This window comes from Thunnus thynnus, chromosome 15 (genome assembly GCF_963924715.1).
Source record: "Thunnus thynnus chromosome 15, fThuThy2.1, whole genome shotgun sequence".
NCBI classification, from domain to species: Eukaryota; Metazoa; Chordata; class Actinopteri; order Scombriformes; family Scombridae; genus Thunnus; species Thunnus thynnus.
The window spans coordinates 29907966-29932789 of NC_089531.1; the positions used below are offsets into that span (position 1 = coordinate 29907966).

Genomic DNA, 24824 nt, shown 5'->3' on the forward strand with positions numbered 1-24824 from the left:
TGTTGCTGTAGATTCCCTGCTGTATGGCAACTAGCCATTGAACAGCTCATGGCTGGCCAGGTCCATATGGTACACCAGCAGTAACTAAAAATGTATCATCTATTCTGTTAACCCGTCCAGTTATGTGCTTAATTTGAAGATTTCTCCCACATAAAAAGTAACTAATCTGACAATGGTAGGCTTTTGTTTTGTTTTGTTTTTTTCATCCTTTTTTAACTGCTAGATCACCACGCCAGTACAACACATTGGCTTCATTCTGTCTCTATTCCACCTTCCCAGTTGCCATTGGTATCTGCATGCAACATATCACATGCATTGGCACAGACAATTTTCAGAGTTAGAGAGAGAAAGAAAGAGAATTTTCTTATTCTCTTACATTTGAAAATAATCCAACCCAAGCATGAAGCTTTACACGAAAAACGACCTGAATTGACATGTGACCCATTATCAGGACCCATCAGGCTCAGGTCAACGCTAATCCTGATGCTACTGATGATCCTCAATCAATCCAGTTGGTGAACATAGTGGAGCATTTAGCTGCTCAGACATTTTTCTCAGTAATTTGGTGGAGACCAAACCAGAGATAAAAATTTTGTAGAAAAACATGTTCATAACAAAGGTATCATAAAAAGTATAATTTTGGTAGAACAGAAAATAAGGTATTGTACTTTCAGTAGTCTTGAAAAAATACCCAGTGCTGCAGATTAACTGTTTTCATTCAGGCTAGATTCTCATCCTGCTGATAGTATCTATATTTCAATTATTATTCAATGTGAAAAGTTGCATATTTAGCTTTAAATCCAATCTTTCTTACTTGTGCCCCTAAACGGTGGAGATAGAAAGATGGAAATCTTTGCCCAGCCTGATTACATGTAACCACAGGTGCTTTGGTCTGTGTGTTAATGCAGGAAATATTTGGTGCACTGACCATGGTCCACTTAGATGAAACCATGCATTTAATTGTATTTCCGTTTTATACCTGATCATGTTACTGCTGTGGAACCATACATTTCCTCAGTTTCAGTAGAACTTTCTCAGTTGTGTGTTGAAATATATAGTTTTATTATGTATATGAATTAAGTTGCACTTTGTATGAATTTACGTTATTTGCTTCAGTAAACTATATTATAAGAAGTCATTACAATATATTAACACAGCAACATTTCAAAGCTTTATAAATGTTTTATCCACAGTATAGATAATACTCAGAGCCCTTAATGATGGCAGGAAATATTGACCATTTGCTCATTTTAACACAGTATGACTGAGTATAACTCTGGGAAAGTATAATGTTTACCCTTTGAAATGTTGGTGGGACTGACTTACACTGACATAAGCTGTAATATGTCTTTACTACTTTTGCAACACTGCTAGTTAACTAAATATATCCATAAAATACATGTGCATGCTTAGTACATGTACTCAGTGTAATGGTGGGTGTGTGCATGTCTGTATGACCTAATGATTTAATGTCTTTGTATTTTTGGATAATTCACTATCTTTAAGCCTGTACTATCACTGTAATACTATAGGTAATGACCACATTTAAGTTCTTTTTCTCTGTCTACTGCTGGACTTTCTGTTATTCAGCCAATTCATTTATCCAGTCTTTCTTGGTATACTGAGACTTTTCCAATTAAAGCTAGCAGGTTTAAGGTGTGATACATGTACTATAAAAATAATAAATGCATTAAATATGGCATGTGTATATTTGAATATTTATAATATGGTTGTGGTCCTCTGGTCAGAATGACAGTAGATTCATAAGTTCTATCTTACCATACATGCCTTTGGTCAGGGGTTGAGAAGCAATTTTAAAAGTGTGGTGGTTCTAGGGGTGGGACATGAGCACCATAATTCCTCACCTTCAACCTCTGTTCCATTGTCCACCACATGTCAAATCAAAATGAATGCAATGCATTTCTACATTTATACAAATTTTTCTACTACTATAACTGTAAGCACTGCTTCAGCTTACTATAAAATAATTACTGAGACCATATAACTGCAACAACTCAGTAGAATTTATTTAGGGTCTGGTAGCAGTTTACTACCTATATCCTTGCACTTGATCCAGTATGTTTGTTGTTGTGTCTAACCAAGTCTCACTCAAGGACAAGTCTCATTCTGAAATCTTGCAAGAGTCGAGTTGTTGTCGAAATCAGCTAAATATTCATCCATGACTTTGAAAATCTTTTCGATAACACAAAGCTACGGTCTCTGTACTCAACACAACAAACTCCTCCTGCTACTCCTTTCTCCAACTCTGTCATGGCTGAATATTTAGCTGATTTCAACAACAACTCAACTTTCACGAGATTTCAGAATGAGACTTATCCTTGAGTGAGACTTGGTCAGACATAATAATGGCTTGATCCCACTGCGTGTGTGTGCACCGCGTTCTGGCTCCGCCGCAGCCACCGGAGCTGATCTCGGCCAGTCTAGTCAATGCTTGTGAGCAGATCGAGCTGGGCACACCCTGTGCCAGATCCCAATCATATATCCACAATAAAATAAATTAAAACACACAAATAAAGAAACCATGTAAGTACGTACCCTACTTAACCATAGCAGAGGCACAAAAATCAAGGAAAATGACCAAATCAATGAAATCTGAGCAAGTTCACAAAATCGGGCAGTTTAGTTGCCTTGATACTGCAGTAATTACAGTAGCCTAAAGGTGCTTTTTCTGCTTTGACTAGGCTGCTGTAGTAGCAGTACTTCTTACTGTAGTAGGAATGCAACTGAATTTTAAAGGCGGGTGGCTTCCCTGCTGTCAAGACACTCTGCTTCCGAAATGCTCCCAGTGGGATAGGATGCCGTGCAGAGAACGGAGCAAAACCATGTCGGAGCCAGAACACACCCAGAATGTGTGCACACGCACATGGTTGGTTCCCAGCATAACAAACAGAAAAGCGCTATTGCCCCAAAGGATTACATTGCATTTCGTTTCACGGCTGCAGGCTACATCACTCTCGTTCAGCACTGGACCAATTTCAAAAATTGTTGTCCTCATTAGTAACTTAGACACAAAATGATGGGAAAATAGGGTCCAAGTTGAAAAATACTGAAGCTTCCCTTTAAAGAATCCTTTCTGAGTCCATGGACTTGTAGAACCAAAACGGGCTTCATTTTTTCAAAATTCATTTCAAAATTTTACATTACTAACTAGTTAAATAGCTGTTTCACACCTCTCACCTGTTATTCCTTGATCTGTTATCAGAGCCAATGGCGAGTAACAGAGGCACCATTTCTGAATGCACAAACGTTACTCTTCCCTGGCCTGGTGGGTTAGTCAAATGGCTATGATTGACTAGATGGTTGTTCAGTCAATCTAACGTGACCAATAGGTTTTCATGTAGGGGGAACACAGTTTTGTTTCATCAATGACCACCTCAGGAAAAAGTGGGGGCGTTGGAATCATGTTTCTGTGAAAGTGTGGGTGTCGCAACACTGGTAATACACGTAACACCTGTGGCTGTGAAATGCCTGCCTTTGATGATGGTACCTCTAGGTTCTCAAGGCTATGCACATGTGTGGAAGTCACTTCTGTATTCAGTGGGTTTGCACCAGTTTCTACTGAAGAACTAGTCCCTATGGAAACTGTGAAGTCTATGGACTAACTTGGGCCCCAAGCAAGGCCAAGTATTTAGCCTTTAGTGGGCATTCAGACTGAAAACTGTGTTGAAACGGGGGCTGCATTGGTGGTGGCATATTGCCTCAGGTCACGACATGAAGCATGATCCAGGATGTCTAGTTTGAGTAACAGATCAGTTCATTTGAAGGCTTATCAGACACTAAAATGCTGCACAGCAGTTTATAATGGTAGGATTTTAAAACTCTGGAAAGTTATTATATGGCAGCAACATTGTGCTGTGGTAAACCTTGAGCCAAGTTCTTGCTTGACAACCCTGCATTTTTTTGTCAGAGCCCTCTGTGTTTGTAATCCACATCTGTTGCCAGACTGGCTCCATTCAAATGAATAAGAGAGCTGTCTTTATTTACAGGGGGCTTAAGTCGGTCTGAATGCCATCTTAAAATAAAGGAAACAGCTCGCAATATGACACAATTAATATAGCAAGTTTAGTTACCTAACATCATAAGCATTTTTATTGGTCCAGAGTGGTTAATCAAACTTTGAAGCTAATGTTGTTTCAAAAATGTTTTTTTAACTGATGTTTATTCTCTGCTGGTGAAGATGTGCAGAATTCAGGTAATTAAATACCTGTCAAATTATCCATAGTGTGGTCCCTGTGGTGAAGGAGTGGTGCACAGTTGTTCTTAGTAAGGAAGTAGGCATAGGCAGAAATGCATTTGTATATAGCAATGTGATATATATCACTTCTAAACGAATTGTTTGTAACTGTCACACACTATCGGTGTTTTGTAGTGTGTCAAACCACCTGTCCATTGCTATAGGTTTGCTTATCAGCAATATGTTGGATGTGGCATTTGCATGCATAGTGCTCAAGAAATTGTACTTATGTTGAAAGCCAATTAATGTGCAGCAGTACCATTAATCCATGTTTAAAAATGAAGTGTAGCTGATTGAGACTTAAATGTCAATATGTTATTCAGTTATTACTCTATTATTCTTATTCTTAATTTTCAGTTTCTGTTTGTTAATATCTGTTTTGTCACTGTGTTTGGATGCTTTCATTCTGCTGGCTGCCCCTTCACTGAATGCTTGTGCCATTGAGCATGCTCAGACTGAGCTGATTGGTTGTGGCTAGTTCTTCACTGTCAGTTATATGCTTCTTCAAACATGCTCTGCATTAGCTCCATGATATTACAGCTCACTTATTTGATGACATATTTTTTCTCACTGCTCACAGTGATCAGAGTTTCAATAGTTAGCTTGCTATACATTTCATGGTAGTATCGTTATGTTTCACGCTGATCTATACAGTTCTTTGCTTTTCTATTTTTAATGCCTACAAATTGTTGATCAAGCTACTGTTCATTCACTTCAAACTTACAGCACCTTGCATGCTCACTGAAGGCAACACTCTTACTGCATATAAATCTCAAAGACTGCATAGAAAATGCAACATGCTTGTTCCCTCCTATAAGTAAGACATATTTAGCAATGTTGAATATTTCCCTTGTGTCAAGATACTGAGCAATCTCTTACAACATGTTCATTTAAGAGGCAGGATACTGGCAGACTTGCTCCTCCAATGAGAGGGGCTTCAAACGAGTGTTTCATACAAGTTTGGCACATGTAATCTGTGTTCCAAAACATGGGCCACATCTTCTTCTGAAGATATATCCTTTAGAAGACTGATGGCTACATGGCTGAGCATGCTCCTCCACCCCCAAAAAGACAGTAAACAGGATTGAAGTTCCTACTCCCAGCCTCCCAACGATGAAAACTAATAATGGGTTCAGGCAATCCTCATCAACTTGTGAATTTGAAATCTCCTGATAATGTTACATTTGATTTGAACATATAATGGACATTTTAATCATAAATATCGTGAGTTTAAGGATAATTGTGTTTTTATATGCCAGATATGGAACCATGCAGGTAGTTTCTATTTTATGCTTTTTCAGCATGTATATGTTCTTGATATACTGTCAGTTTTAGTGTAGAATATTTGTCTGTATTAAGGTGCTATCAGTATCCTGCCACCCACTTATCTCAGCACCATAACGTCTCAACTTCTCAACTAAAATTGTTGAAGATCCCCTCCAGACATGTTTTGAAACATAAATAGCTCAGCTTGGAATAATATTTTGTGTCTGATGTGTTTTTTCCACAAAAAACTTTAATTAGCTAGTTAGTTGTTAAAATGACATTTACTCCTTCTGCCTTATTGAAAAATCCCGAATCTATGAATATGAAAATATTAATTTCAAAAGTTTAACTGCTAGACATAAGATGTCTACTACTTAATTGTAAAATGTAATTGTAAGTTGCATACTAGACCTTGATTGGTTTCCAGTTGTGATGTCACAAATCATGCCCATATGCACACATGTCAAACTGAGATTTAAGGTGTGCAGAGAGCAGATTCCCCCTTCAGCAGATGAATGTGAAAACAGCTGTCTAGTGTCAAACTCTTTTTTGTGAATAAGTTCTTAAATGGAAACGGTTTTCACCCTCTGACCACCTGTTTCTCCTGTATTCCGAGGAGCTACAGAATGAATACAGTGGTAAAGTAAGGGGAATACATGTAAGTGACACTTTTACTGCTCAGGTGTTACATCCTTAAAAATAGTAGGATGTATCTACATGAAACTTTTACTCTGGGGACAGCAAGCTGGTTATCAATAACACTAATGTTAGACTGCTTTGACTCATTAACCTTAACCTTAACTGATTCTATTTAGTCCATAAAAAACTAAAGTTAAGATAGTAATTTACGTTTCTGCATGTGCAGTAATGATACACCAGTATTCATGCATTTACATGCTTGCAGGACAGAATAGTGTGTTTTCTCTGCCTGCTAGTATGGTGGCTGTAAAAAGCTGTGACGTCAATTGCAGGACCTCAGTCTTTTACAGCTGCAGTGGGTCAGTGTGTTTGAATCTCTTGGTGCTGATTGAGATGTTAGGTCATATTTGACAGTTGTGTCTTGATTGAGCCTTCAGAGAGTTTGTTGCTGACTGTGTGTCTGATCCCTTCAGTCTCCTGTGCTGAAGACCCAGACAATCACCATCTCAGATGTCACCAACTCCCTGAGAGGAACTGTGGCCTACAAGGACATCCCCCTGGTTCACACTGAGACCAAGACCATCACATACGAGTCAGCACAGGTGAGAGGAATTCTGGGAATTGCACAATAAAGAATAACAATATCTGCAGGGCCTTGATTAGACACAGTTATAAGTCTAAATTGTTGTGCCCTGTTATTTTTTTAAGTTTTTTTAAGGTTGTGCTAGTGCACATGTTGAAACATGTTCACTGTAAAATATTGGCCTGAAATTTTGACCTCTGTCAATTTGTTGGAATCGGGCTATGCTAATGACAATACAACACCTGAGTTTCAGTGTCAATACCAAAACAATCCTTTTTTGATACCTTACTTAGAGAAATATAAACATTTTAAAACAATTTTCTTCATAGACAAAAGTAGTCAAAGTTCTCAAATGTTAAAGTACTTTAAACACATGCAGTTATACAAGAAGTTTTCAAATAAAATATCCTAAAATTGACAAAATTTTGATACAGGTAAAAAAAATGTAAGATTAAAAAATAATGGCCAATCTGGCCAAACACCAGTGGTTTTTCATGAGAAGCCTTGTAATTACTACAGACGTTCGCCTTACATTATTGACAGCCATTTCTCAGTTCATGCAAGCAGCTGTAAGGTTCAAATCAGCTTTTCCAACATTCAAGGTGCCCATTGGTTTCAGTTCCTTTCATAATGCACATAGATGGTTTTAGTTACATAACGCTGGTCTCTTAATTCTGAGCTCTTAATTCTGAGCTCTTAATTCAGCCATTGTTCTAGCACAGCAGGTTTAAAATGAACCTATTACTGGCCTGATCTTTGGTTAGTGTTGCGGTGATAAGTAGTTTACTAACCACTACAACCGTTAACTAGCTACACTGTTTAATTGGACAAGCAGACTAGAAAAATCATGCACACAACCAGACTTATATTTTTTATATATATAGATTCTTATCTTCAATAATGTACACAACAAACACATCAAAGTTCAAATCAGTTGAAAGTCTCAAACCAGACTGCTCCTGCAGGAACCTGTTACAGACACTGGAGAAGACTTCACATTGTATTGATTAACATCCAGTGTGACCAATGAAAATGTGTTTAGATGGAACCCTGTTAACTAATTGGCTTACAGTATATTCTATTAGAAGCCACATGATTTCTTTCAAGGAACATGAGTTCCCAGCCAGGCTGGTCTCGTTTCCCGATATTGTTCTTAGAAGTTAAGAGTATTTCTACAAACACTCTTAAATTTCTCCACACGTTTCCCAAAACAGTACTTAAGAGCAGGTGCATGCACATGCTGTTAAGAGTTCCTTAATGTCAGCTGTCTGTGATGATGAATATGATGCTGAAGTAAATATTTAACTGTCTGTAAGCTGTGCTATATATTGAAAATACACACATCACAAAGTGCAAATGTTGTAATCTACACAAATATTTTGAACTTGAAAATCAGTATTCAGTATGAAAATGAAGGTTGATGTGCCGTAAACAATCTATGGTCTTTATAATTCATTTTACAGGGTGAAAGATTTAAGAAAGTAAACTTTCCTTGTTTTAGCTGCTGTTCAAGACAGATGTTACTCTGAAGATCATATTAGAATTAAAATGAAAGAGTGGATGGTCCTATAAGTTTCATGAATATGTGTCATTCTGTCATGATTTCTGTATTAGACCTGGTGTATGTAAGTGAGAGGCAAACAACATTCACACCATAAATATAAAGAAAAGAGAAGGAACCTGAAAATATACCACCATGGAAGTGCCATTTCAGCCTGAAGAGATGGAGATATTATGCAAGAGGAATGAGAGAAGGATGATGATGAAAGAAACTGGCAAATCAATTGTTGAATACATTTTTGTGTGTGTTTGGTTTCGTTTTACTTTCTGGTTTAAACATCAACATCACTCATTTCACATAAAATGTGATTTAACAAAGTACATCAGTGGTCATGAAAAAAATAAAGACTTATTGTTTTTGTACCTAAATGTACAAAACAATGAGAACTTAAATAAAACATGTAGTTTTTGGTTCCTCCTGCAAGTTGTGGAGCGTCTCAAGATGCTCTCAGCCCCTTATAAGTGGGTAGAAGTCACTCGTTAATCTACAATAATTTCTATGAACATCTTCAGTTACCATGCTTTTGGGAAACACCTCTTAAGCTTAAAAAAAGTCTGTAAGATGGATTTTCTGATAATGTTAGCCTTAAGATGCTTTTGGGAAACAAGGTCAAAGTCTTTTGCACTGCCTTTTTTCAGTTTCAGATTGATTTGCTTTGAAGAGATGGATTTGTAACACTTGAAATAGTGTAAGAGAGAAACTATCATTTCATTTCAAGCATTTTCAAATGTTTAAGTCGTATTTTTCATTTTTACACCATTTATACTTACTTTCAACTTTTCAAATCTTATTTTAATGTCATGGTAATATAACTTCATAAAATACAAGGTTATGATGGTAAATGTGAGCAAGTATTAGCGGTGGTTTTAAATCTAACAGTACTATTAGAGGGTTTTCATCACAGTTTGTATCACAGTGTACTTGATGGCTAGAAACAGGCTGTCTGCAACAGATCTTGAATGCTCACTCCCACCTACATTCTAGGATTAATGGCTGCTTATGCCTGCTTGGCATTCATTTATTTTAGATTAGATTAGATTCAACTTTATTGTAATACCTTCAAGCAGGTTGCCCTGTTGTACTGGAGATGCAAATCCCTGCTGCACTGGGCTGACAAAATGAGTGCCGTGTCATAGCGCAGTGTCATTACACACAGCCTGAACTGGTCTCATCTTCAGTCCTTCGGTGCATCAGTGCAACATGGTGAGGAATGCAACTTTTACTGCTGTTGGTTCATAAACAGATATTTTATGTTCATTATATCGCATTCAGTCGTACTGTAAGACAGGAATTACGTCACTTGACTTTGTCTTCCTCATCACTCTTTTACAAGACAATGAATGGCTCCAAAAACCAGACAGAACAGTGACCCATCTTCATTCTTGAAAACCTAGGTTGCAAAGTGTCAGTCTATCATCTGAAAATATCGTAAAATTCACCTATCTGCCAAATAATGCACCCACACTGTAACTGACAAAGCAAATGGAAATATCACTTTTCTATATGTTAATACTTGTCGAACAGGTGGTTTGATAAAGTACTTATCGGCTTTTTTACCCATGAAGCTTTTATTGCTCCTATAGTAACAAACGACTAGTTGTAGTCATCTCGAGTAAAACGTTAACTTTACTCCACCTGGTTCACTGTCTCCACAGCAGCCTCTCTCTCAAACACTCAGAAGAGAGGACAGAGAAGCTAGTGTGACAATACATGACAGCAAAACGTGGCAGAGAACTCTATGCATAGTTGTTTTTCTTTTCTTTCGGCTAAGATGCTGTGAAAAAATACTTAGGTGCTGCACTTGAATTTCACATTGTAATCCTGTACACTACTCATTGCTGAAAAAGTTACTGTAAAGGGGTTACTGCCCAATGCTGTATATGACGCACCACTATAGCTCTCTGAAATAACAACACATTTTTCCAGACTTCTTATGTTGGCATACAGTAATAGTACAAACACCTGAAATATGAACACTTCTAGTGTTACCTGTTTCTTTCTGTTGAGATTGTGGTGGAGTTATGGTCAGGGGCATCCATCATCATTCATCTTTTGACTGCAGCGTGATAAGGAGGAAATGAATCTGCTGGCATTAGTCTCTCAGGAGTACCCAGTCTGAGTCTTATCTGAGCTGAGATTGCTGTAACTGGCTCTGTGTCTGTGTATCTGTCTCATACTGTGATCTGTGTTTTAAGAGAGAGATATACAGAAAAGTCAAAAAAAAACTCATCTTTTGTCAACGACTAGTTGACTCTACAGCGACTGGCATAGATAAAGTACAGCATGTGTTTGAGAACATTTACATCAGTAGTCGCTATGTTTCTTCTGTGTCTGCAGTGTTGAGGACATGCCGCCACTGTGTTGTTCCAAGGAGCAGGTATTTTGAGTAATGTTAGTCCATGGAAACACAACAGTCACTGCTCGAGTTTGAGTTTTTACACAATTTTTTGAGTTTCTACAGTGAAATGATTGTTGCACACATGTAACAACACATGTGGTACCTCCTCCTGTGTTGATGTCTCTGACTGTTGCGATTGCCTGCTTTAGTGGAAAAAACGTGCACATGTGCTTTCTCTTATTTATCATTCCTACAAGTTTTTTTCACACCCCACTTGATGATTTCAGTGTCCTCTTATAAAGTAAAGCTGCAAGTGTACATCCCTCGTAGCTGGAACAACAAGTCCTCCAAATGAAACGACCAAATAAGTGGTTTGACCATGTGCATTCCAGAATGTTAGGTTTTGGGAAAGATCATGGTTTGGGTTCAAATGAATCACTTTGTTGAGGTTAGAGAAACATGTGGTGTGGGTTTATATTATTACTTTCTTAAAGTTAGGCCACCTTCATCATCATGGCAACAATAATAACCACAGGGTTATGGTTAGGGGACAATCGTAGTTACGCTTTTTAAAAAACTGTCCCGACTCATGGTTGGAAATGAACAGCAGTCTCCTGTGGCAAACTCCACTGTTGGGTGATACCATCCACATAACCCACCACCTCCGAATGAGGAAATCTGTCAACTTATATAAGCATCATCTCAACTGTGCCACTACTCCAGGTCATAATGACTACAGCCTCTACATGGTATCTGTCACTCAAATGTAACTATATGTTGTTTTGGAAGGACTGGCATTACGACCTATTATGTCATTTTTCTTGGGAGGACAGTCTCAGATGGAATGTTTTGGTGTGGTGGACAAAGCAGAATCTGCCCAATCAGATAGCAGATAGCAATCAACACATAGCTACACTGAAACAATTTATATCTGCTTTTAATATATATATCTAAATGAAAAACCACTGGTATGGTATTTTAAGACACATTTCAATTGGTAATAAAAAAGTTCTTAGGTTCAGCACCCAGCTCTAATTCCAAATGGGATTAAAATGTCTTTAAAGGTCTCACAATTAATGAATCAAACTCACAGTAACTGAGTGTTTGAATGCATCATTTGAGATTCCTCAAGGAGGGTTGAAACGAGGGAAACTGAACTTTGTTGTAGATACTTGAATGGTTATTAAGTCTCCTGGGAAGGGATGAAAGCACAGCATTGTAGGTGGATTAGTGGTGTCGTAGACATCCTCCTCTGTTGAGGAATGGTTTGACATAGATAGCCTCCTTCACTCCTCTTTCAAATCATATGTCTTCCCCATCCAAAATATGTACTCTGTTGTCCTTGAAGGAGTGTTCCTTATCTTTTAGGTGCAGGTAAAAAGCAGTTTACCTCCATTCACACCTGGCCTCAGGTGACTCTAACGACTGTCATTACAACAGCCAGGGGCACTAACGAACCAAGTGGTATCAATAACCTTTATAATGACCCCACAGAGGTTAAATACCAGGGTCTCCCTGCCAGCCAGTTAGAACTGAAGCCCCTTGGATGAGAGGCAAAACGTCTTCAAGTATCTACAACCAAGTCCAGTTACCCTCGATTCAACTCTCCTTGGACAACTATGACCTGAATGACTAAGAATGTTCACAAACATCATTTGAGATTCTTGTGTAACACTGAAAAGGTGTCTCTCCCACAGCCGGTGGACAGCCTGGCAGAGAGGGACTCAGGAGTGCTGCTGAGTGCCCAAACCATCACCTCCGAGACCATCAGCACCACCACCACCACCCAGATCACCAAGGTCTGCTCACTCCACGCACAGCCTCACAGTCAATACAGATCAATAAAGTAATTTACCACCATCCTGTGATGGATCCCTACTTTCAATCACCTGCGCCAGTTGTATTGACCCTTCACCGCAGTGTTTAAGTACCTGCTGGGGAGTGATTGAGAGGGACTTCAAATATTGTATTATATTTTATTGTGTATATGGATTAATAAATAATAAGTCGTAAGAATAAAACTATTTTTTATATTGGAGTGCAGAGGATGAATTTAGGAGTCTCACACCCTGAGGAAAGAAGCTGCTCTGTAGTCTGGTGGTACGACAGCAGATACTTCTGTATCTCTTGCGAGATGGCAGCATGGTGAACAGGCTGTGGTTGGGGTGGATATGGTCTTTTAGTATCCTTTGGGTTCTGTGCAGGCACCTCACCTCAGCAATATCACTGATACTCTGTAGATGGGTACCGATGACGTTCTGGGCAGTTTTCTTTTCTTTCATTGGTTCCTGAAACTTATTGGGATTTTTTGTCCATATTATTAGCCAAATGGGTATCTGCTTTTGAAATTACAGTTAAAATGACAAATAAACTTCAACTTGAATTATGAGTATCTCATCATTTTAATGAAGATATAGCAACTATTGTTTTGCTAAGTCTTTGACATTGACTAACTATTTTAAAGTCATGGGTGGTTGTTGGATGCTAAAAAAAATAGCTCAATCCTCTAAATCTATCTAAAATTACAATAGAAGAAACTCATTTGAAGAATATGAGCAGAAAACATCAGTGATGCAAAGAAGCAATCTGCGATGTCCTCTGCAAAAATATATTGGGCCTCATGCAAGAAGCACTGATACGAACAGATTTGTTCTTCAGTGGAACGTACAAGTGATTTAATTTGTGAATTTGTGGCATTCATCAATTTTCTCATGCTCCAATTTTTCTCTGAGGTATAAACAAAATTCACGAGTGATCTAGACCTGTCATACAAGTCATGAACAGACCAACACAACAAACTGACCACAAAGCAAAAAAGACTAATTTGACCCGAAATCATGATGTCTTCATTTATATTCTTTATATTCTGTTTAGCATATCATCATCATCATCATCATCATCATCATCATCGTCATCATCACCACCAGTTCACTGAGAGGTTTTTTAGATGTCATGATGTTGTGTCGGTAGTAGTTGCAACAGTTGCCTCAGGGTATTTCTGCAGGTCTAGTATCATGTTGTGTTGCAGCTGACAGTGTAACATCACCTGCTCTAGGCTGTAATATTCTCTCCTCTAATTTCTCTGTGACTGTCACATGACCACCTCACATATTAGTCACAGAGTGCTTTGCTTTAGAAAGATGTTTTTTAGCATCTAACTAACAACTACTGGCACAATGATAAATGTGACTTGAAGCTCTGCACTGTCAAATTCTTCTTTGGGAACATTTTGGTGAATGAAAAAAACGGAGCAGAACATTAAGGGGCATCGATTATGCAAATGATGAAATCTCGTGAAAATTCATCAGGCTGAAACCAGAGATTTATGTCATGGTTGTGCAGTAACGAGAATTTGTTAAATCCGACATGGAATATCTGTGCAAACATACTTGAGAGTTTCAGGATAAAAATAATGAAAATGAAAAATGAAATGGAAATGTTCTTTCATAAGACCCCATGTGCAACAGAGGGTAGTGGAGCACAGACAAGAAATGTGGCTTAGATATTCAAATGTTTATACAAATCAGATCAAAAACATTTTGTTTCTTTGCTGTGTCATGTTATACATGTTAGCTGGTAAACACTGTTATTTCATGTCCAAAATTCACCATATAGTCATCTATATAGTGTGTTCAACATTTTGTATATGGTCATGTACTGATTATTATACCGTATATAGTGCACTCAAATGATAATGCAAAGTTTATAAATGTAAAAAGTAGCATATAATCAGTGGTTACTAACCTTGCACAGACATTAGGAAAATGTAAATTCAGATGGCGGTCTAACAATCAATCTTTCATGTGCATCCAATAGTTAAAACATTAGGAGACCCTCAGTGTTAAAACATTAAAATTTACATACTCTGAAAGGAGTGACATACATGCTGCCAGTGTAGTTATTTGCTGTAATTTAAATGCATGTACACACTAATATTCTCAATGAATATATCATATCATTGTGTTACATGTTATATTAATAGCATGGCTTTACAAATACAGATTATGGATAGCATCTTGCTTATGTTGATGCCCGCTTGCATCATTCTCCAAAACTGTGACAGTTTACTTTGTGTCTGGATTCATCTGATCCCCAGACTACTATCAGGGAGGGAAGACACGTGTTATGTCTAGATTTCCTGCTGATGTGGATTCTGTTCTCAGTCAAGTTTCCCTCTAAGGAATAATGCTCAAGCTTGTTTCATGTCTCTGTTATAGACGGTGAAAGGAGGAATCTCTGAGACTCGCATTGAGAAGAGGATCGTCATAACTGGAGACACTGAAATTGATCATGACAAGGTGAGAAATGTAAATGATGCTTCACTGTTAACACTAAATGATGTAGTAATGATGTTTCCTCTAAGCTTGTCAGTAAGTGCAGGTGGTTTAATTGCGTGTTGCCACAGATTTCTGCTTGAGATGTGTGTGTGTCTGATGGGTGAAGCTGGATTTATTTGTGAGCTTAATTCCCCTCAAAGAGCGATTGCTTGCATATATCAAGTAAATCTGTTCTGCATGAAAGTCATTTTAATTAAACTCATTAATTGTGCGCTACTTAACAGTCCTGTTGTTGTTGTTCTTCCTTCACTCAGGCTTTGGCTCAGGCCATTAAAGAGGCAAAAGAGCAGCACCCAGATATGTCTGTCACCAAAGTGGTTGTGCACCAGGAAACGGAGATCTCCCCAGAGTAAGATAGAGTGATCCTTTGGAAGGTCAGTGTCCTCCCCATGCCCTCTTTCATCCACCCCTCTCCACCAATTTCCTGGTTCAGCACCTGATTCCATCTAACACATCCAACTAAACCAACATTATCCTTTTGCTCTCAAAATAATCCATCCATCCATTCTCTAAAGCATTTATCCTGTGTAGAGTCACACTGGGCCAGAGCCTATCCCAGCACATGTTTGGTAAGATGCAGGGTACAGGTTGGCAGAGGCAACTTACAGCTGTGAGGTTAACCACTGAACCACCCTGCTACCAACCAAAAGTTATGCCATAGTGATTTTCAAATATAAAAATTATGTGTAAATATGTCCGAACATGAGCAACATGGAAAATATTTAGATTAAAACTCCACTAACTTACTATTCCATGTACATGCAAGGACACTTAATTTAGAATCTTGTTATTTCCATATGTATATGTAGCATATGGGGGCATGTTGTCAGAGGTGAAACAATGAAATACAATCCAGAAAGTCAAGTTGGAGTTATAGATTAATGCATTTAAGGACTTATCAGAAGCTAAAACCCTGCAAAGCAGTTTGTAAAACTCACAGACAGGATTTTACAACTCTGGAAAGTTTTCATGGCAGCTGTTTTATCTTTCTTCATGATGATCACGAGGTAAACAGGCGAATATGGCGTTCACATTACAAAGTAATCCACCAGGAATGTGCGCTTGTGTGTATGTGATTAGCCACCACTGATATCGGGTTGCATTGCAGCAAAAGTTGATTCCATTTCAATTTCTTGCTGGATGGCTACTGTGATTTTTTTTGCTGAGCTGAGCTTATGCGGTCCCCCCTCCCGCAGCATAGACACACTGCCCCCATTCAGATTAACGGGAGGGCTGCCGTTTTTCATGCATTGCCGGATTTGGTGTGAATGTAGCTAAAGCCTTGTGTTGTAAGTTGCTATGGCAACACGCAAACATGGCACACAGTTCAAAGATCCCCTCTAGACATGTATTAAGACATAAAAATACTCTGCTTGGAATAATAATGTGTGTCTGATATGGTTTTTCCACAAAAAAATGAAAATTACCCAGTTAAAATCCTTAAAATGGCATTCACTTCTGTTCCCTCATTAAAAATTCTAGAATCTCTTAATATGCAAATATATTTCGTGCTTCACGTTTCCACATTACACTTGCGTACGCTGCATACAAGACCACGTTTGGCTTCCAAACTAATTGTGATGTCACAAATCATGCCTGCATGCCCACCCCTTAAAATCTGATTTAAGGTGAGTATAGAGAAACCTCTTCACTTTTGACAGATGGATGTGAAAACAAACTCTGCACATATTTCATTCTGCACAGTGAAGCTCATACATCCACCTGAACAAGAAGTAAAACAGATTTTTGAGTGGGAGAGGAGTTTTAAGGTAACAGAAGAATCTGTCAGCCATAAACTGTACATTAGTTATTGAAAAGCTGGTTTGTAGTAAACACTGTTGAAGCATCAATAACCTGAATATCAACACACAGATCCACTCCAACAACTCCCAAAAGTGATAAAGCATACTGTGTGTCACACTCTGTGTACGGCTGCTGCAGAGAGCAAGACAGGAGATGAGTTAATGATGCAACAAGCTGTTTAACATTACATGTGCACTCCAACAGCTGTAACAGTAAAACGTGTTTGTATTGTTGCTATTTCACCATTGTGCTCACCCTGCCAGCATCCAAACACATATTACTACCAGTCACTCCCACTGCCTGATGTGGATGACAATGCCCTGCAGGTCATTGGCCTTGTCTTTTTAGACAAGTGAATAAAAATGGGCTCAGATACAGCAGGTATTTACTGTCTGTACTGTACATCAGTCAGCAACTTCTCACTTGGTCTCGTTGGCCCAGCACAAAAAACTTGCCTGCACTCTTTTTCTGAGGTTTCCAATCAAATCCTGTGTTCAGCTGTGGCTGGGTATATCCTCTTACTTGCAGAATACCACAGAGCACTGACAGTTTTGCTTTATGTGAAGCCAATAGCAAGATTTAACTGAAGTGGTTAAACACATCATATTGTTCTAAATGAACCCATAATGAGCCACTGAAGTAATGACAGAAGCCAACACTGTAATTACATCAGCAAAGCAATCAGTGGCTACAAGGAGACTCAACAGAATGATGTAATGTTGTCAGTATTGTGACTCAGTTGATACTCCTTAAGATTCCACATTATGACACAGGAACTATACAAATTAAATTGTGTAAACGTACTGCATGGCTGTGGGGTGTCTGGTAACAGTTTATTCAAGTATGTTCTAACATGAAACAAGGTACCTCAGCATGAGGTATGTTAAATAATGGTGCCCATGTGCTTTTAATTGTAGCCCTGTTTATGTGATGTTTAAAGGTCCAGGCTGGGAATCTAGTACTGTTTAGCCGGCTGACAGGCTGGTATGTAAACACAGCGGCCCTACCTCCAAGTCTGTCTCTGCAGTGGGGGGAGCCCTGCCTGGCCTATGCTGTCTGCCTGACCAGAGAGACACATAGCTGACACAAAGCTGCAGAAGTAATAGCAGTAATAGAAAGATGACTTGTTTAGACATAGTCTGGACTCTGAATGTTTGGTAACTACAGAGAGTCTATAATAAACCTTGTCTTACTACTTGATGATAGACAAAAATGAAAGCAGCATGAAAAGAGGTAAACTTTTCAACTTCCCTTTATATCTATATACACAAGGAGGTAGAAGTACATTATAATAAATCCCTGGTGGGCAGGTGTGGTGAGCCCATGGGAAGTGGGTAGAGGGATATGAACGCAACATGACATACACAAGAGGAGAACAAGCTTTCCTCTTATAGGCCTCTCTCAAAGTGCTCTTGTGAAATGTCATTCTTTGGGAACGGACCAAGCGGCAGCTACCTTCAAGTGCCACCTATGGCCACTAGATACTCCAAATGACTCCCGTTCAAAAAGCTTTAACTTCTCTCTAGAAATAATAAGTCATTCAGTTTTCATCATTTCATCATTTTTTGAGTCACAATGGTCTTAATATATAAATTCAGGCCCTCTAATAAGTGTCCTGGTCATTTTGGAAATTATTTCTCTCTCTTAATAAGATATAAATACTTATAGTAGCCTTGATCTCTGCCATGTGGCTGTGATTGACAGGTGGCTCACCTGCTGCTCTCCCTGGCTCCAGGACTCACACTTAGTGTGTTGCAATACTATTGTTGCAATATTTCACTAAGTTTAATGGTACTTGATTATGATACCTGCCCTGTTAGCATAATTTAGCTAAAGTAGCTAGCATTAGCTTGGGTCCAAGGTAGCAGGCGTGTTTCCAGAGCATGAAAGGCAACACCCTGCGCTCCTTATTTGGAAGCTCCAAATGGAAAAGATGGTGCCAACCATAAGCTGCAACTTGGGCTTCAAACCAACTCCAATGCAAACCAATGGGTGACATCACACCTCGCTATGTCCATCTTTATATACAGTCTGTGGAACTGACTTGTACATGAACTTGGAATAGATAAATATCCGCAAGTATATCCAGCTGCAGCTGCAGCACGAACGTGCAGTATCTGTAGTAAAATGGGTGTGTCATGTTGGGTTAGGATGAGTCTGCAAGACTGCAGCTACGTAGATCCTTCTCAATATCCCAGCATTCAGCCTGCAGTACTGCTGGAGGACATGACTCAAACCCATAACTGTTATTATCAGGGTATCTGCACATCTTGAGAAGTCTTAAAAGGCCTCGAGTTCAGCTTCCTCCAAAAAAATACATAAGGATTAAAAACTCCCGCCAGCAAAATGGAACACTTTGCTGAAGTATGTGTTACAGCATAATGTCAGTAGGGTGGCACCCAGCTTACAGCTTACACAATAGGTTAAACTTCAGGTTTTAAATGTTCAGTGAACAACCAAATGAGAAAGAACATGATGAGAAATGAGAAAGAACAACAACAAAACATGTTGTGGAAAACTTTATGTAACCACACAATTCTTTAATGTGCTGCTTTACCACAGCTTACTGCCATTACTAATGTCTGCTTTTTTCCTCCCAGCAATAAAGTATTTTTAATTCTCTCCCAGCGTTTTATTCATTGATTTAACTCTCTTCCAAGTTGGTGTTGAAACACAGTGTCAGAGTTGTTTTCTGTACATCAACTCTGAAGTTTAATCAACTCCTAACCCAGTGTATCGCCTTAAATTATTGATGATATGCACAATAGTTTAACTGAGAGAAATCCTGAAATTTCTAAAGAAGCAGTATCAACAGATTCCTTCTCTGTTTTACTGGCACATTCAATCAATTTCAATGTTTTCCATTAGAGTGAAGCCTAACCCCTAAACACTAACCACTGCATCTTTACTCTGATTTAAAGTCCTCTACTGTATATCCCACTGTTCCAGCATAGACATGTTTGTTGCAATGCTACACATGCAATTCCCTCTCAACCTGCTCACTCCACATTTTTTGACTGACAAGTTAATCCTACTGGATTTGAACAACTCCACAGACCATTACTGTAATTAAACTCACTCGAGTGTAAGCTGCTGTGCTATGAAAACATTTTGCAGCCTTCACTTTACTGAAGGGAAATGTTACAGTAGATCTATGTAACTAACTGTATGGTTAGGCTTCAGATGTTGCAGAGGTGTATTTATTATTAACACTGACTTTATCATTCTCTTTCTAATGTCTAACCCTAACCCACTAAACTGTTTGCAACTGCTGCTCAGTTAAGGGGAAATATTAATTCATGCTCCTCGTAAAAGGTTATGCAATGCATACACAAAACATGTGTATTGTATCTGCTCAGTATAAATGATAGTATTTATCCCAAATGCAGAGATAAGATAAGCAGCAGATAAGCAAACCTTTATTTGAAACAGAAAAAGGCAGATATTCTCAATTTTCCATGTTTTTAAGTATATTTTATGATATTTGATTAAGAAGCTTTCTCATTTTCTGACCTACTCCTGCTTTAATTTGCTGTTGATACTGTTTGTTGTTAATATAAACTCTACATTTCCTCCATATTTGCTTGTTGTCTCAATAAATTCAGCATAATGTATCTTTATTTTACACAGTAGGGATAATAAGGCCAAAAATTGTTAAATAGAAAAAGGATAACAATGAAGGCCATTTTCTTCAGAAATGATAAAGGGAAAGTGCATATTCTCAAATAAAACTTGTCTCAAATAACAGCTGGCAACATCTGTCATGTCATACTTAAACAATCTTCTGCTCTGAATGTCTTTACTCAGTTCTACAGCACTTTGCTTTTAATTAGTGTTAACCCTACTCTCAATGGAATTAAACACTTCCTGCACAGATGTGTCACATTAAAAAAAACCTTCCAGCAACTCAAAGGGCTTAATCCATCCCCTTCCTGGTAGACTTTTAATGTGAAATGATTTGCTGGGAGTGTCAAAGTTCATTGACAATATCTTAAGAATGACTGAAAAAACAGCAGAGTAGAAGAGAATTTATGGTTTCCATTATTATCCTAATATCATTATAATATCGAAATATTATCGTGGCTTAACCCTTCTAGGATAAAAACACTATTATTGTGAAGCAATTTACATGTTCCTTCCATTCTTACGTTTTGCTGGTGTTCATATGTTGAGATGTTCAAATCCCCTAAAGTTCTCTCTCTCTCTTTTTTCCTCTCATTTTCTGTCCCTCTCTCATTTTTTTCATTCTACAAATCTTGAACCCCACCTTGGTCCTCTCAGCTGTCACCACCCTCCCTCCTCACTTGTGTCTCCATCACACCATTTTACCTCAGCGCCCCCAGCCATCACACCCAATTGCACTGCCTTCGACATGAACCACCAGTCGGAACAATAAGTGAACATCAGAGGGAACAAACTTCAACGTTGAACTATGAACTTTAACCTCCATGAGTGTGGAGTTCGGCCTGAAGGAGATGGAGTCAGCAGAAAAATTCCCAAGAACCCTCCCAGTATTCCCCACAATCCCCCTCTTGTTCCACGAACTGCCAAAAGATCAACCACTGGACTGATGAAAAAACATCTTTTTTTAAGAGAAAGAAGAAAGTAAAGTACAGCATTTGTGGATTTATTGCTCTCCAATTTGTCTGGAGATTTTAAGAAAATTTTCAAGGGCATTTGGTCTTTTAATCTTGAGATTACTGGTACTTTATTTTTCTACAGCTTTTCTTACCATCAGAATTGGTTATCAATAACTTGGAGGTCAAGTGTTTTTTTAACAATGTGTTCCAAACAGCATTAACAAAGGGATTGTGGGTGATTTTTCTTGGGATTGTACACATCAGGACTCAAGGATCCCTCTCAAATTTTTGCGCTTGACAGAGTTTGGTGTCATTTCTTGTATAGTAAATATTTTATTTTCCCTCTCAATGTGAAAAAATATTTTTTCAATTAATGTGTGAAAATGATTGATTTTTGTCAAACCAGGGGGGCAATTACTTCTTTCACCTTATTTAAGACTTAATCATTTGTTAAGTGATCTTTTGATTGTTTTAGTTGTTCTTGTTGTTGTGGTTGTAGTGCTTGTTGTCACTAGAATGGGGCTTTATCAGGACCAAGGAGACAGCAGTGTACTGACCTTTTCTTTATTTATTCCCACCTTTGTCTTCTCTTTATGTGTTTTGCGTTTTAGATCCTCTCAGCGCAGATGTATGTAGCTTCATGGTTTTGTATTAAGAGCATTCCAGATACAGTTTTAGTCATTTCTACTGAGCATGGCAGGAGCAACTGTTGTTTCACATTTCTACTTTTCTACCAAATGGGCAGTGTGTACTCATCCAGAGAGAGACAATTCCCATGACAGTATACTCAAACATGACAGCGGTCGATTAGAGCTAAAAGTTGACATTTTGCTTGATTGGTATTGCAGTCGAAGAGATGATAACAGGATGATAATTGTCTCATTAAACTGAAATGCTATTCTTTACATCTCCTCACTCTACCAGAGCCTTTACATGCATGCTTGTAATTTGATTATAACCTGATTAAGGCAATATTCCAATTATTGCAACTATCACATCAACACATAAACAAGGTTATCTGGTTAATGTGGTTAATTATACCCATTAATTACACCCGTTTCTAACATACAGGGAGTGAGTGAACTTGAGGTGTCTACACAAAGGATAATTCTACTCACAATATAGGTTTTGTTTTTGAAGTTTTGTCCATCAGTTCTATTGATTATAATAACATTATACTCAACAAAATAATTGCTGGGATCTAGGAACATGGCAACATCAATACAACAAAGTAACAGAGAAAGAAACACAAACAAATCAAACCCACTGGAAATTGGAACCCAACTGTTTATCCAGATGTTCCTAACCAGGGGGTCAGGACCACTACATATATAGTTTTGTAAGGGTAATAAGAATAAGAGATAATGATTCGATATCTGACCATGTTATTGACCCAATAAAATGCTTTCTAATAATATCTCTCAAAATACAGTATACCTTAAATGACAAAACATTATGCCAGTAAAGTGGCGCTTATGTTTCCTAGCAAACACAAATGAATAACTTAAGTCTTCACAGGTTAAGATATTCCTGAAGTTCTAATGGTTCAACCTGATATACTAAATCACTATTACTATCTAGTAGTGACACACAAACACCACAAAAATAAGACCAAATCTGTAATAAACCTCAATTATCCTTTCACAGCCTGTCCTGATATACACTATTCATTACAGTCTAAGGAGGCACCTTTCCCTCTGAAAATGGGTGATGGTCATTTTAGATCAAATAGTCCAAGCTGGAACTAAACTCAGGAATTATCTCAGAACTCAAAGTTCATTTTCACTCACAGACACTTGCTGTCAGTGTGGATGCTATTAGGACTGTGTGACACAGAGTAAACATAAATTAGGAATGTGCTACAGTATGTCTTTTGGAAATAAGCCTGATCATATGAACAGAGGTTAGTAGGTTAGTGGTTTTAGTTGCTGTAGTTATTTATTTAAACAGACAGTCCCAAGATCAAGATTCCTCTGTTCAAGTGTGTTCAAGAAAAATATATTAGTACAAGTATAAAAGCCTACACAAACATAACTCAAATACAATTTACACACACAATTGACAATTAGTTCCACATTAAAGAGAACAGGTGCAAGTAGTATTCAGACTACTTGAATAACATATTTTGTCTTCAAGTGAAATAAAAGATTTTAATGTGTCAAATTCAAACTGTTGGGAGTATGGTTTTTAAAACCAGTAAAGACATGAGTTGTATCATCACAGTTCTCAGCATAAAAATGTACATTGAAATGTGGAGTAGCAGGGATATAATTTGTGTACATAGTGACTAGAAGAGGACCCAGAATAGATCCCTGCGGGACACTTATTAGAGCTACTGCTTTAGTTCTTCCTGAGAGGTGGTAATAAAACCAATTTACGGACCATTCACCTAAACCTAAAAAGGTTGTTTTCAGTCAAATGTCATGGTCTGCCATGTCAAATGCTTTTGATAGGTAAATAAAAAGTGCAGCACAATGTTGATTGTCCAGGGCACTTGTAATATCCTTTATTACAAGTACTGTGGTTGGCATACCATGGTAATCCTTCATTTAAACTATTATCTTAACCTGCATATTCTCATAATTGACTTATTATGTGCATGCAAATACACTGCAACATGACATTGTTAATATTATAATAACATATAAGTCAAGGAGACTGACGTCAACCTTCTCCTGGGTACACACTGTCTATTCAAAACATATTTAGTATGGCACACGTAGTTTATGTTTTGTCAGTTTTCAAACATAATGCTTTTTTGGTACACCATATTCTGTACAGTTCTCCAACATGTTGTAGTTCTTTCACAGTGTCATTGTGGCACTCCCTTTTCTTGTTTGAAACAAGCAAACCAACATTTCTTCAGTTCTTTCTTAATTGTGAACCCTCACTTTACCATCACAGGAAGACAACATGTAATAAAAGAGCACCATGCACAGAATAAAAACGTAGACTTTGTATTTTATCCTGTTCTGTCTACTAGTTGTTTTTTTCAAAAAACAAATGGTATTTGGCAAAATTTTGCAAAATAGGTAAAAGATGCCATTAAGGGTTCTATATGTAGAATTGTGAATCAATTTACATGTATTAATCATTGTATTGATCCTTTTTTATTGTCAATGAGTGAATGGGTTGTAACGTAACTTAAAAAATGAGATGTTCCCCAACTTTCTCAGTTGCCTGTAGACTGATTTCTATGTGAAGGACCTGGGCCGGATTTTCCGCAAAAATCCAGTGGATGTGACATTTTGCATATTCCCGAGTGCCTTGCCTCTCTCCCACTAACATCAGCAAACAACCGGCATAACAACACAACACCACAACAAAAACGGTGCTATCCAACTAGAAACACCCTGCAGATATTAGCTCTCCAGCTAATGAGACAGCTAGCTGCCTCCATCAACCACTACACATTTCACAATAAAACACCCCCGCAATAACAAGTCGCCCACTGCCGAGCAC

General features: G+C 38.1%; 1 protein-coding gene across 4 annotated transcripts in view; it reads left to right on the forward strand.

Annotated features, from left to right (window-relative positions):
- epb41a (erythrocyte membrane protein band 4.1a) overlaps positions 1 to 24327 on the forward strand; it is an 84526-nt gene extending 60199 nt beyond the window's left edge. For 2 of the 4 annotated variants that reach the window (XM_067611704.1, XM_067611707.1), the window contains 5 exons: positions 6634 to 6762; positions 12325 to 12441; positions 14860 to 14940; positions 15234 to 15353; positions 21064 to 24327. In XM_067611704.1, coding sequence (XP_067467805.1) covers positions 6634 to 6762; positions 12325 to 12441; positions 14860 to 14940; positions 15234 to 15332 — 426 coding nt within the window. In that variant the 3' untranslated portion in view covers positions 15333 to 15353; positions 21064 to 24327. The remainder of the gene's footprint in view (positions 1 to 6633; positions 6763 to 12324; positions 12442 to 14859; positions 14941 to 15233; positions 15354 to 21063) is intronic. The other 2 variants (XM_067611706.1, XM_067611708.1) reach the window with 2 other exon arrangements.
- Positions 24328 to 24824: the final 497 nt, after the last annotated feature.